General features: G+C 36.9%; 3 protein-coding genes across 3 annotated transcripts; 1 reads left to right on the top strand and 2 right to left on the bottom strand.

Moving 5' to 3' along the window:
- Positions 1-5936: 5936 nt before the first annotated feature.
- LOC115963301 lies at positions 5937-6425 on the bottom strand. The gene has a single exon (XM_031082260.1). The coding sequence runs from the start codon at positions 6423-6425 to the stop codon at positions 5937-5939; it is 489 nt and encodes a 162-aa protein (XP_030938120.1).
- A 226-nt stretch (positions 6426-6651) lies between these two features.
- On the bottom strand, positions 6652-7479 carry LOC115963309. Its single transcript, XM_031082268.1, has one exon. The coding sequence runs from the start codon at positions 7477-7479 to the stop codon at positions 6652-6654; it is 828 nt and encodes a 275-aa protein (XP_030938128.1).
- Positions 7480-12512: 5033 nt separating this feature from the next.
- On the top strand, positions 12513-13447 carry LOC115975376 (late embryogenesis abundant protein At1g64065-like). Its single transcript, XM_031096134.1, has one exon. It carries the CDS (start codon positions 12593-12595, stop codon positions 13250-13252), a length of 660 nt encoding a protein of 219 aa, XP_030951994.1. The 5' UTR covers positions 12513-12592; the 3' UTR covers positions 13253-13447.
- The last annotated feature ends 1631 nt before the right edge of the window (positions 13448-15078 follow it).

The following is a 15078-nucleotide window of genomic DNA, read 5'->3' on the forward strand; positions in this document are numbered from 1 at the left end:
GAACTAGGTATGGTCATTATGAGTTCTTAGTGATGCCTTTTGGTCTGACTAATGCTCCAGCTGTTTTTATGGATTTGATGAATAGGGTATTTCATGAGTTTTTGGATCGGTTTGTTATTGTTTTCATTGATGACATCTTGGTTTACTCTAAAAGCCAAGAAGAGCATGAGGAACACTTGAGAATGGTTTTGCAAATTTTAAGAGACAAGAAGTTGTATGCTAAATTGAAGAAGTGTGAATTCTGGTTAAATCAAGTGGTGTTCTTAGGACATGTGATCTCTAGAGATGGAATTACAGTGGACCCTAGTAAGATTGAAGCTGTAGTTAATTGGACTGTCCCTACTAATGTTAGTGAGGTAAGAAGTTTTTTGGGCCTTGCAGGTTATTATAGAAGATTTGTGGAAGGATTCTCTAGTATTGCAACTCCTTTGACTCGATTAACTCGAAAAAATGCAAAGTTTGACTGGACAAAAGAATGTGAAAGAAGTTTCCAAGAGTTGAAGCAACGGTTGGTTTCTGCACCAGTATTGACTATTCCATCTGGTTTTGGTGGTTTTGTGATATATAGTGATGCATCTCATAAGGGTCTTGGTTGTGTTCTAATGCAGCATGGGAAGGTGGTTGCTTATGCCTCTCAACAACTAAAGAATTATGAATAGAATTATCCAACTCATGATTTGGAATTGGCAGCAGTGGTTTTTGCATTGAAAATTTGGAGGCATTACTTATATGGTGAGGGATGTGAAATATACACTGACCATAAAAGTTTGAAGTACATATACACTCAGAAAGAACTAAATTTGAGGCAAAGGAGATGGCTAGAATTAATTAAAGACTATGATTGTTCTATAAATTACCATCCTAGTAAAGCCAATGTTGTGGCTGATGCACTTAGTCGAAAGTCATATGGCTTCTCAGCTGCATTATTAACTACTCAGAAGCATATTATTGTTGATCTTCAGAAACTTAGAGTAGACATAGTGACTGGAGACTCCCAATCCTACCTGGCAAGTTTAAGTGTACAACCAACTCTAATTGATAAGATCAAAGCTGCTCAAAGTGGTGACCCTCAAATGTTGAAGATCATGGAACAAGTACGTGGTGGAAGTAGACTTGATTTTAATATCTCTAATGATGGTGTTTTGAGGTTTGGTAATAGGCTTTGTGTGCCTAATGATTCATTGATTGAGAGAGAAATATTGGAGAAGGCCCGTCGTTCACCTTATACAATGCATCCGGGTAGTACCAAGATGTATCATGACCTTCGAGAAGTTTATTGGTGGAACAACATGAAAAGAGAAATTGCTCAATTTGTGGAACAATGCTTGATTTGCCAGCAAGTCAAAGTGGAACATCAGAGGCCATCAGGGTTGCTATAACCTCTGTCTATACCTGAGAGGAAGTGGGAGTATATCACCATGGACTTTGTGTGTGGGTTACCAAGATCACCTAAGAATCATGATGCTATATGGGTGGTAGTGGATAGGTTGACTAAATCTGCCCACTTCATTCCAATTAGAATGAACTACTCTCTTGACAAACTGGCTGAACTTTATATTAATGAGATTGTGAGGTTACATGGAGTGCCAGCTTCTATTGTATCTGATAGAGATTCGAGATTCACTTCAGGGTTCTGGGATAGCTTGCAGAAAGCCTTGGGTACTAAGTTGAACTTTATGTTGAGAGCTTGTGCCTTGGATTTCAAGGGTAGTTGGAATGACTATTTGACTTTGGTGGAGTTTGCTTATAACAATAGCTATCACTCTAGTATTAAGATGGCACCTTATGAGGCTTTGTATGGGAGAAAGTGTAGATCCCCAGTTTGTTGGGATGAGGTTGGAGAGAGGAGAATCTTGGGTCCTGAGATTGTTCAAAGGACCAGTGAAAAGATTGATGTAATTCGGGGAAAGATTGCGGGCAGCTCAAGGTAGACAAAAAAGTTATGCTGATCCACGAAGAAGAGAAGTGGAATTTGAAATAGGAGACATGGTTTTTATTCGGGTGGCACCTATGAAAGGAGTTATGAGGTTTGGCAAGAAGGGCAAGTTAAGCCCTAGATATGTGGGGCCCTTTGAAATTTTGGAGAGAGTTGGTTCTGTTGCTTACCGGCTTGCTTTACCACCGGCTCTGTCAAGGTTACATAACGTTTTCCATGTATCCATGTTGAGAAGGTATGTCCCTGATCCTTCTCATATTCTAAATTATGAGCCCCTTCAAGTCAAAGAGAATTTGTCCTATGAGGAAGTTCCAATTCAGATTTTAGATCATAAAGAGCAAGTGCTACGTAATAAGACTATAAATTTGGTCAAAGTATTATGGAGGAATCATTCCATAGAAGAAGCTTCATGGGAGCGTAAAGATGTAATGCAATCCAAATATCCCCAGCTATTTCAAAATTGAGGTATGTTTTGAATTTTCGATGACGAAAATTTTATAAGAGGGGGAGAATGTAACAACCGTCTCACTTAAAATTATTTTAATTACTTCTAAAGTGGAGTTGATGAATTATTTAATTTATTTTCATGGTGACATTATTTAAAAAAAAAAAAGGGGGGGCTAACATGTATAGTTATTTTGTATGGATTATTCATATTTAACTTTTAGTCTCCTTATTGTTTTAGGACTAGGATAAGAGACTAAAACCTATTTGGATTAGGAGTTTAAGTGTTATTGAAATTCTTTAGAGTCCTAGCCTATGTAAACAAGCTTAATATGAGTTTTAGTGGGTTTTTAATTTGAGCCCAAGTGAAAACAGTTTTTACGTGTAAGTAAGTTAGGGTTTTCCTGCTGAATGACATAGAGAGAGAGACGGCAAAAGTACAGAAACAAAATCCTGGATCGGTGTGGTGGTGTGGTCAGGTATATCTCTCTCAAACCCTCATGGAAATAACCCAGTTGCTAGAGTTTACGCATGGTAGTGGGGCTGGACTTTTGAATCTTGTAATCTATATCGTGGTCAAGTTCTAAACTTTTTCAATGCATGCTTCAACTCACTACATCATATGGGTAGGAATTAATTGGTATATAATCCATTGTGTTCCTTCTATGGCTTACGGGTAGGATAGATCCTTGAATATTATATACATATATATATATATATATATATATATATTTATATCTTAGATAAACTCTCTAAAACTCAGTACATACTATAGTCACTATGTCCTACAAGTAGAATTTTAAGTGAATGATATATATTATTTTGGGTTAATATGATCTATAAGCATGTGATCATTTGGAAGCCAACTTGTACTAGGAGAATTTAATAGCATAGAGATTTACATATTTGGCTCATTAGAATTGTTTACTAGGTATTGATTTTGGAGTACTTGATAAAGCAATTGAGTACTAGATTAGCTATAGTTTCAGAATAAGTAGTGAGATACGAATTTTATGAGTGAAATTTATATTTTGTTGCTGCCTTAGTGTATCCATTCTTATTGAGTCGTCTTGTGTTTATTTAGGTTCTAATTGATATTGTTTCAGGCCGTTGAGGTGAAGCTTGGTTTAACAACTAGAGGTAAGTGGACTTCAGAACATGACGTCTCTCAGGACGTTTATATCTATATATATTTATGGTAAAAATATATTTATATATACATAATTGCAAAAGTGAAGTTTCCAAAAACTTATACTATTATCAATGCTTTGTACACATACCTGAATTTTATTATTTCTTAAGTGTTACCTTGAAATTGTATGTGTTAAGAATGACTCAAAACTATATTTTTGAGAAAGTATTTGTTATAAGATATATGATTGGTATTGTCAATGTTGTAATAAAATAAGAGTGTTTTCAAATAGTCAGCTAGACAGTCTGCAACCTTTGCCAACACAAGGTTAAGTGTTGGTCTTCGGCCGATGTAGTGTTATTGTGGTGTGGTGCAGTGTTATTGTTTGCTCTTTAGAGCCAGTGTTGCCTCTTTGAGGTTAGTGTTATTGTTTCCCATGGGAATCACCCACCAAGTGTTTAGCAGCTTATATCTTTGTCTGACTAATGTTTTCCATATCGAATTACTATTTTATTGTTACTGATCTCTATAAGTGGAAAAAGATTGTTTATTGTTATAATATATTGTTTCTACCTATTTAGTGTATTTTGGCTATCTAAAGTGGTTATTATTTTATTTAATGATTACAGCATTATAGTGAAATGTTTTATTCTTGACAGTTTTATAGAATATATTGTATTACTATTAAAAGCTAGTTGTAAATGTTTTGTAAAGACTATGCTTTGTCAATGATACTAATGGTCGTTTTGAAAGACATCGTCATGTTATGTTGTCTCTTATTGGGCTTCTAGCTCACCGCCCTTCTTTCCATCCTTTCAGATTAGAGCAGTGGTATATCTTTTGTTGGTAGATCAGTGGAGCCTTAGATTGACGACTTCTTTTGGAGCTATGTTAGTTGGTGAACTATTTTAATATTTTTTTTGGATAGTGAGTTTGACATTTTTGGAACTATTTGAGATTGTATTTGGAGACTTTATTGTTAAGGTGTTTTTTTTTTTTGTTTTTATGGATCTCATGGGAAAGATATTGATTATTTGAAATTTATTTGTGGATATTTAATTACGCTCTGTTCCATTATATTATTGTTGAATATTTCTAAGACAGGTTATGCATTTAAATCCTGTGTATGGGTTTGGGGTGTTACACCAACACCAACTTCTCCAAGGGCAAGTACCTGGTCTCGGCGTAAACTAGAGTCTTGCTGATATAATACATTGGCTGTTGTACTCCTTGGTCCCTTAAAAGCACAGCACTTACAGCATGTTCGGATACCGAGAGGTACATGAATAATTCCTCTCCAGGCTCTGATGCACTCAACATCGGTACTCGCACTAAGTACTCCTTAAGGTCTTGGAAAGCTTTTTCACATTCATCATCCCATCGAAACCCCTTCCACTTCTTTAAAAGCTGATAAAAAGGTCGGCAGCGATCCGAAAATTTTGAGATGAACCGGTTGAGAGCGGCCAGCATCCCGGTCAATACCTGTTCTTCTTTCGGGTTACTTGGTGACCGGAATTGCTTCACAGCTTCAATCTGGTCAGGATTTACTTCTATCCCCCTATTGGTGATCAAGTACCCCAAAAATTTGCCAGCCCTTACTCCAAAGGCGCATTTTTCTACGTTAAGACGCAATCTGTGCTTTCGCAGCACCTCGAACACTCCTCGGAGATCCTCTACATGCTGGGCCTCTTGCTTGCTTTTTACCACCATATCGTCGATATATACTTCGACCGTATGCCTAATTTTATCCCGAAACATCCTCGTCATCATCCGTTGGTATGTCGCCCTGGCATTTTTTAGCCCAAAAGGCATCATGGTGTAATGATAATTGACATCGGAGGATATGAACGCCGTTTTCTCCTAGTCTTCATCGGCCAGGGCAATCTAATGGTACCCTTGGAAGGCATCCAAGAAGCTCATCCTCGGGTGCCCGTAAGTGGCGTCCACTAATTGGTCAATCTTTGGCATGGGGAATGGGTCCTTTGGGCATGCCCGGTTCAGATCCGTGAAATCCACACAAACCCTCCATTTGCCGTTCTTCTTCCGGAAAACAACGGTATTTACCAGTCATTCCGGAAAAAAGGTTTCCCTTATGGCCCCTACCACCTTCAGCTTCTCCACCTCTTGTCTTACCGCCTCAACGTGGTCTTTGGCCGACCTTTTCGGCTTCTGCTTCTTTGAGGGATATGAGGGGTCTACATTGAGTTTGTGGACGATAAACCCGGGATCAACCTCAGAAACTTCATAGGGATCCCAAGTGAAAACATCTAAGTTTTGAACCAGAAATAGTAATACTTGGACTCTTTCCTCGCGACTCATGCTTACTCCAACCTGAAAATGTTTATTGGTGTCCGGCAATATTTTTACCTTTACTAACTCCTCAACATACCTAGCCCCCATTCCTTCTCGGGGATCCTTTAATTGCTATAACGGGTTTTTCCGGGACACATCTTCCTGTTCAACGCGCCCCTGTTCAGGCCACCCGGCCTCCATGTCTCCATCCAATTGCCCGGTGATTTCTCCCTGACTGATCTGATTCCCCTGCTTCCAGTTTACTATGGCAGTAAGGCACTGTCTGGCCGCTTGCTGGTCTCCTTTTATTACAATAACACCCCGCTCAGTTGGAAATTTAATCTTTACATGCAATGTTGATGGGACGGCCCTCATTGAGTGAATCCATGGTCTTCCCAGGATGGTAGTATATGGGAAAAATGAGCTTACTATTGTGAACGTTACAGATACCTCCCTCCCTCCCATAATCATGGGGAGAGAGATTTGCCCTTCAGGAATCACTACTTTGCCATCAAATCCAACCAAAGGTGAAGTGTGCTTCATGAGTTCCTCCTTCTTCAAACCGAGTCCTTTGAACAGATCGGGGTACATCACGTCGGCCCCACTTCCCTGGTCTATCATCACCCTTTTTACTAAGAAGCCATTTATCCAAGTCGTGACCACTAATGCGTCATCATGTGGTTAAATTGTCCCCTCTAGATCACCATCGTCAAATGAGACAGGCTCTCGTGCAAACTTCATCTTCTTACCCGACGATTGTAGACCCGAGTTACCTTTTACCGGCATTACTGTCAACACTCCTTTCCTTCTTCCTGCAATGAGCTTCTCCTGCGCAACATGGATTACTTCAATTATCCCCCACAGGGGGTGGGAAAGGGTTTCCCCTTTGCCGGATATCTTGCCCTACGACTCTATCCCTCGAGTCTATCACAAAATCCTTTAAGTGCCCGGCCTTGACTAGCTGCTCGAGGTGGTCTTTTAATACTCGGCATTGTTCAGTGGTGTGACCCCTATCTCGGTGATAAGTGCAGTATAGACTTTGATTCCTTCTGGATGGATCCCCGCCCATCTTGTTCGGCCATCGAAAATACGACTCATGTTTGATCCGGTCAAGAATCTTGTGTATCGGTTCCTTAAACGTCACGTTCACTTCTCCCATTTGTGTGGCCGGTTCTTGAATTACCGGATCCCTACGAGGCCTGAACGGGAAACTTGCTTGCCGAGGACGAGTCATCATCGACGCTTTACCTTTGCTCTGTAGCCGGTCATCTTCTAATCGTTTGTGTTTCTCGATGCGTCTCATAAGCTGCCGCATGACTTCGGGCGGCTTTTTGGTCAATGACTCTAGTAGCCCAGAATCCTCGGGCAACCCCATTCTAAATGTGCTTGCCGCCACCCTTTCGTTATCCTCGCCGATCTCGTTGTATAGCTCCCAATACCGGTTGGCGTAACTATGGAAGGTCTCTCCCACCCTCATTTTCATTGACAGGAGCATGTCTACAGGCTGAGGTACTCGGCTGCACGTCACAAACCGGAATCCGAACTCTTGAATAAGCTTGGAGAAACTTCGTAGGGATCCTTTCCGTAACCCATTAAACCATCTTAATGCAGTCAGTCCCAAACTCAAGGGAAATACCTTGCACATGAGCGCATCATTATGAGTATGCAAAGACATCATCTGAATATAATGGCTGACGTGTTCTACCGGATCAGTCTTCCCGTCATAGCAGTTGAACCGTGGGCGGGCAAACCTGTCTGAGCTGCTTTTCGCAGAGCGCAGCTTATGACATCCATGGCAGCATTCTGGGGTCGCCCCTCTTCCAGGGAGAGCGAATCCCTTACTTGATTTTCCTGAGAATGTGAACGGTCTCGGTACCAATATGATTCCCGAGAATGTGAACAACTCTGTTGTAGTCGAGGTCTAGACTGATTGGATCCCTCTTCATATCTATTTCCCCTAATCCCGTCCTCCTGCTGTCGGCCATTTCTGTCTCCTCCCTGGCACCTACCTTTCACCTTTAGCACCAAACCCCTGACTAATCTGTGGAGTCGTTCGACTTCTTCATCCTGTTCCTCCCTCTGCCTACGTCCCGTGGCGCCAGAAACTGACCGTTGGGTTTGGTACGACCCCTCTCCTGTGCCGGACATCACTTCTAGTTGGTCATGCCTCATATTTTCTCGTTCCTTCTGTCTGTGCTCTTGCCAACTTGACCCCCGAGAAGACCCTTCGGATCCGGTTCCCACGCGGTCCCCCGAGCGCCTTTCAGACATTGTCTCCGAGTTTAAGTTCCTCTAGAACTACAGTGTCGTAGGAAAGCCCCACGTGGGCTCCAATTGTAAGCTCCAAGGATGGACTTGATGGGCCAAACCACTATTTGGGCTCACAATCTATTTCTTTGGTGGGTTTGAGTATTCTACCTTGGGTTGTCCTAGGCTAAGGGACTCAATGCAAACACTTTTCTCTCTTTTTCTCAACGTTAACTCCTCTCTCTCTCTCTTCCTTTCTTACTCTCTTCTTTCCCTTAGAATTGCATCCCCCAACTATCCATTCATTTCTCCTATTTATAGCCTTCATTAATGGGGTGATCATCATTATCTTCTCCCTTAGTACAAAGAAAGGTCCAATGTCAATGGGCTTAAGTGGGTTTTTAGGTACGAGTGGCCTTGGAAATGGTTCCCACTTCAGTTAATGTGTTTGGTAGTGGAGTTTCCTAAAGTTCTGCCGGGCACGTAAATGGTGATGTGTCCGGGCGATGTGACCGAGCATGTGCATAGTTACCGGGAATGGTTTCCCGAGCATCCTGTGAGCAGGGCGTATGCGATCCACTTTCTAAGTGTCCTGACAATACTCAGTCCACGTTGGTGGCTATTCGTGGGTCTAGGCCGAGGCCTTTGTCGATGTGAAGATTAGATCCTTGGCCCATATCATTGATTCATGGTTCAAGGCCTAATATGAACTTCGGCGTTTAGGTGCCATACAAGTACAATCTTTATTCCAATTCTTTTACAAAAGAATACCCTCTGATTCTATCTTCTTTGAACTTAACTTGAACAAAAAATCTTCTTGACTAAAATTGGAAGATGGATTGATCAATCTTCACAATAAATCTCTAGCTTTGAGCTTATGAGAGATTTGTTGTCCTTCAAGTTCTTCAAGCCCTTCGAATGTTCTTCAAAGATCTTTGAGACAGAATTTCTTTAGAGCTTGGGCCTCTTGAAAACTTGGTGTCGAAAATGAGAAGGGATGTCCTCTATTTATAGTGATTTTAGAGGATAAGCTCCACTTCGAATTGATATACTTGAAAGTATGTAGTAGACTTTTGATTGGCCCAAATTCTTTTTAGAGATAATTATCTCTATTTATCTATTTTGATAAATATCATATTTTTATAAAGATAATAATCAATAAAGATAAATAATTATCTCTATTTAATTTATTTTAATAAATATAATTATCTATCAATTTTGAATAGAAATTTTATCTTTATTTTATTTATTTATAAAGATAATTATCCATAAACTTTGAATAGGAAATTTATCTTTATCTTGTGGGCCAAATGACACATGACAAATTTCAATATGTCAATGTAATATCAATTTAGATGACACATGTCATCATTTGATTTAATTAATTTAATGACATTAATTCAGAATTTGCCACTAAATTTTAAAGTGGCATTTTATAATTGGCTTTAAATTTTGCCTCCTACAGGTACAAGTAATTAATAAGCAGAATGATTAAGGGCATAACCGAATTAGATCCCAGGTTACTATATACAGCTTAAATATTGATGTGTAATAAATGTAATTAATAGACATCAAACACCTAATAAATTAATGTTTGAATTGTATTTTACTGATTTGTGATACATCAGTTCATAAATTCTACCAAATTTGAAGTATATATCTCTAGCATCACTTGTTCAAAGGTAATGCCTGCTTTACATGATACACAATGCAATGGTATCTTTTCTTTTTTGGGACAACACAGGTGTTGAGAACTCTTTGAGTACATAATTATTCTCCAACGAGTGTATAATCCCTATCCCACAAATATATAACAGGTAAAATATAGAGAAGAATTTTGTAGTGTAGTCCCAAAATATTGATTAGAAATTTTGATCTTCAGATATCATAAGTGTCATAGGTACTAAGAACTACCATTTATTGTAATTTTATTAAAATATTCATATTATCCTTGAATATTTGGAAGGGGAAAATAGAACTTTGAGAACATTTATGTTGATTCAACCATCTCTTTTCCGATTTGCCTAGTTGACTCGTATGTTTTCAATACCAACTAATTGCACAATACGTCTAAGTTACTCATCTCTTTTGTGCCATTCAGGACTTATTAACAGGCGGATCCTAAAAGAAATAAATGAGAATGTATCGAACATATTTCATCTTTCGTGTGTTAAAACTCAAAACTTCGAAGAATTTTTTTTAGGATTCAAGTGACTATCATGAACAATGTAGTGGGCCTTCCCTTCTTCTATCACTTCAAAAAGATTTGGAAGTAACTCTAAGGGGTTGACTTAATGATTCCTAAGGCCTCATGATATTCATGAGATCCTAAATTCAAAAACCTCTTACCAACATTTTGGGAACACACCTATGAGATTCCTCCCTATAATAACCCGGCACGTAAGGGATGGAAAGATTGCATACACCCGAGGATAGTCAAATACTTGAAGAGATCTAGACACCCCCATTGGTCAAAAAAAGAAAGAAGAAGTATTTTTTTTTTATCATAACCCAATTGAGAGAGTATGTTACATCAATGTAAAATAGTGACTGGAATGTACGACTATAGAAATATAGAGAGAAATGTTAAGTTCCCAACATTTTCACAAAACTTTTATAACAAATCATAAATAACAAGTTGTTATTAGTTCTAATTTGAATTCACAACTTAAATTACTTTTTTATCCACCCGTAACTGGCAATAACAACATGTAACTAAAGATTTGTTATGAAAATGTAGTAAATATAACATTTTTCAAATATAAATCCCCAAATATAAATCCTCTACCAATCATAACTTGTTGTTATGTATTACTTTAACTTTCCTTATAAAATACACAAGTTTAAAATATCTTTATTGTATTCCTCATACGTTTTTCCTAATATATAGAGGTTCGTCCCTCTTTCCTTATAAAATAACAAATATATACTCTATTCTTTAGAGCATTCACATCAGTCTCACCAATTTAATATTTTAGCAAAAATTTATTTAAACTCAACCAAAACAAGCATGCATCAACCTCACTAAATTAACTTTAAGTTTTTAAAGAGAATAGTCTCATCTCTATGTGTAGTGAGCCTTTATCCTCATTACATTAAATTTCAATGTTGATAAAGTATTGAGGTTGATGTATGTGTATGAAAATAATAAATAGCTAAACTAGCAAAAGTAGAGTTTTTTAGATTAATTTAGCTAAATATTTGAGGAGACTAATGTGAATGCTCTTAGCTTTTGGTTTCTCGCTTTCTCCCTATACATTTATATCCCCATTCAAACCTCAATGGTCAATACACTTAATTCGACCTTATTAAATTAAATGAGCCTTTGCATTATTACTTCTATCTCATGAAAAAAAATCCACATAGCATAATTTTAAGAAGGGACCTAAGGAATAGCACCTAAGTCTTGCTCTATCATAATTATTGCATAAAATTTGTCATAAATATTACATAAAAGTATGCCTTTTAAAATTGGAAAATTATTAGGTACTCCCGGAATACCATAAATGCATACTCTCCTTTCTTACATGAATGGTTGGTCCCACCATGAATTTAATTAGTGGGACCTACCATTTATATGATAGGAGGAAGTACGCATTTATGGTATTCCGGGAGTACACAATAATTTTCCTTTAAAATTATTTGTTTTGACCACCACATACCTTTAACATAATGATCATTTCACAAATACAAGCTCCACACAAAAAAATACTCTTTAAAGAACCATAAAAGGTCCGTTTCCTTTCAATCAGGACGCATAACAACATTTCCTTACAATAAATATTCCTTCATTCATAAGCAAGAGAACATCTAGACGTCATGATCAACAAATCCACCCTAATTATAAGACGCATTCTCTGGCTGCACTATTAATTTATACTATATATAAGCGCTTACTCAGCTGCCATTTACACAAATAGTTACTCCAACTAACAACATTTCCTTACAATCAAATATTCCTTCATTCATAAGCAAGAGAACATCTAGACGTCATGATCAACAAATCCACCCTAATTATAAGACGCATTCTCTGGCTGCACTATTAATTTATACTATATATAAGCGCTTACTCAGCTGCCATTTACACAAATAGTTACTCCAACTAACAACATTTCCTTACAATCAAATATTCCTTCATTCATAAGCAAGAGAACATCTAGACGTCATGATCAACAAATCCACCCTAATTATAAGACGCATTCTCTGGCTGCACTATTAATTTATACTATATATAAGCGCTTACTCAGCTGCCATTTACACAAATAGTTACTCCAACTATATATTACAAACCCCTTTCAGAGAAGTAGGTTCCAGTTAGCTTAACTGGTAAAGTCTCTGATGGTTGTATAAGAGATCTGGGGTTCAATCCCCGCCTACACCAAAAACTGATTGGTGTCTTGATCTGATGATAAAGAGTTATCATCAGGAGCGGACGCCATAGGTTGAAACTCTATCAAAAAAAAAAAAAAAAAAAAAAAAAACCCCTTTCAGAGAAGAAATTGCAAGAAAACTTGTCCATTCACAATTCGCAAAGAAGAAAAATGGTTGATCAAGCGAACAAACAGGTGTACCCTTCAGTACCAGCAGATAGGCAATTTAGACGAAGTGAGGAAAACATTGAAGACTCTGGCCCTTTAATACCTGATCATGTGCTCAAGCGAAAGAAAAGGATCAAGTTAGCCATATATATTTCTGCTTTTGTTGTGTTTGAGATCATGATCATCACGGTCTTTGCAGTCGTTGTGATGAAAGCTAGGACCCCCAAGGTTAGGTTAGGCACTGATGTCACATTCCAGAACTTCGAAACTGGAACCCAAGCAAGACCTTCCTTCGACTTGAGCTTCACAGCCCAAGTTCGGGTTAAGAACACAAACTTTGGTCCCTACAAATTTGATAGCACCAATGCCACCTTTATGTACCAGGGTGTGGCAGTGGGGCAAGTCACTATTCCTAAACATACGGCTGGGATGCGTTCGACAAAAAAAGTTACTGTCACAGTTCATGTAAATTCAAACGCCCTGCCATCCACTACCAAACTTGGAAGTGAGTTAGGTGCTGGGGTTTTAACTCTAAACAGCCATGCCAAGCTTAAGGGGAAAGTGGTGTTCATGCTTGTGATGAAGAAGAAGAAGTCAGCCGAAATGAATTGCACTATGACCGTTGATTCGTCAACAAAGGCGGTCAAATCTATGATTTGCTAGTCAGCATAATTGCTGTTCAGCTTCATTCTTCTGCTTCCCAAAATAAATAAATAAATAAAATCTAAATTCAATTTTTTATCTTTTGTTTTAAATATTTACAATAAACTGCTGCAACTAGTATATGAGGAGATGTCAATTAAGTTAAAAACTTTTGTAATTTTATCATTTTATAAGATTTGCTGTTTGTTGTTCTTATTATAATTTTGTGCATATACATATTTATTGACCACAATTTAATATTTGAGAATATATCTTCTGTGAGAATTGATAATTTTTTTTTTCCATATTGAATAGTAATATCAATATGTCACACATGCCAAAAAAAAAAAAAAAAAAAAAAAAAAAAAAAAAAAAAAAAAAAAAAAAAAAAAAAATCTTCACCATAGGCTGAGAGACCAATTCATCTACAAACAACCAAGCAGGATCATTAATTAAGGACCGAATTAGATTCCAGAAAAAACTAGGTAGGGATTTAACATAAACTTAGGTTATCATTTGTTACAAGTTAACAATAAAATCAAATATTAAATTGGCACCAAATCGTCCCAAAATATGAAGATTTATAGTATGCAATCAGCATGTGCTAGAATTTAAAATTTGTCAACTAATTATTATGTTTGAGCATAAACTTATTTTGGTTTATTTTATTTTATTTCAGAGTCATGTTAATTAGTGTATAAATTAATCAGTCAAGCATTTGTGATTCCCTTGTCCGAAAATGATGCTTACATTATATTCAACTAGTATGTAACCCGTGCTACCACACGGGAATGAATATATTATTAATCATGAGTTTATTCATATTTAAAAGGCTCAGTTAAGTCTAAATTCATATTATTAACCAAAAAATTTCATTAACAAAACTTAGAAGTATATATATATATATAAAATAAAGTTATAAGAATTTGATATCATTATGTTTCTTTAAAAGAAAAAAGGGAAGAGAGGAGAAGAAATGGAAAGGAAAATTTAGATTGTTAGATCTATATATCTGAACCATGTCATACTATTTCAGAAAACTAAGTGTTTTAACTCATCATATTTCTTGGGTAAAACTCCGTAGTGTTCCATTAAGCAACTAAGCATGCATTCAACTACTCAAAAGATTTTCTCCCAAAAAAAAAAATACTCAATAGATGATGTGAAGAAAACAATAGCCTATTTGACGTTACTACATTATAGTCATGATACAAATTCTTACGCAAAATTCAATAGACATTATAAGGAAAATTTTGATGCATTCAAGCAAATATATAACTGATCCAAACAGCCACAATACAATTATATACACTATATTGACTTGATCGAAAAATTAAAATAACTAAAAACATAGTAATCAAAGATGAAATGAGCACCCTTTCCAAGCTCTGCAATTTGTTTCATAGCAATAGACACAACACAATTATTGATAAAACATGAATATTCAAATAAAATTTTACCTTTTACATGTTTAACTTAGTTCTGTCTCTTTGTTACAACAGGAATGAAAGAAACTGAAAAAATATAACTATAAAAAATTCATGTTTCCTCAGTTTCTTTTATATATAAAGTGTGTGAGGACATCATTTTTGCTGATACAAATTTAATATTATGCTTTATATTCATTGTAAGTCTTGTAAGTCTCAGAACATATCTGCCAAGAGGGACGTAGTAGTCTCTAAATTTGTGAGAATGTCCTTGCAAATCAAAATGGGAAATTGCTATTAACGTACAAAATGCAATAAATCCATCTACTTTCAAGCTGCAAATTCCCTCTCAAACTTTGATTTCGACATTAAATCCTGAGTTTGGCATCAAGATGAAGCTACAAACGAAGAAAAGAAGAA

The sequence above is a fragment of the Quercus lobata genome, chromosome 2 (genome assembly GCF_001633185.2).
Source record: "Quercus lobata isolate SW786 chromosome 2, ValleyOak3.0 Primary Assembly, whole genome shotgun sequence".
NCBI classification, from domain to species: Eukaryota; Viridiplantae; Streptophyta; class Magnoliopsida; order Fagales; family Fagaceae; genus Quercus; species Quercus lobata.

Bases quoted from the DNA above. Each gene is read 5' to 3' on its own strand.
- LOC115963301 (XM_031082260.1), bottom strand. From the start codon at position 6,425: ATGATAGACCAGGGAAGTGGGGCCGACGTGATGTACCCCGATCTGTTC.
- LOC115963309 (XM_031082268.1), bottom strand. From the start codon at position 7,479: ATGTCTTTGCATACTCATAATGATGCGCTCATGTGCAAGGTATTTCCC.
- LOC115975376 (XM_031096134.1), top strand. From the start codon at position 12,593: ATGGTTGATCAAGCGAACAAACAGGTGTACCCTTCAGTACCAGCAGAT.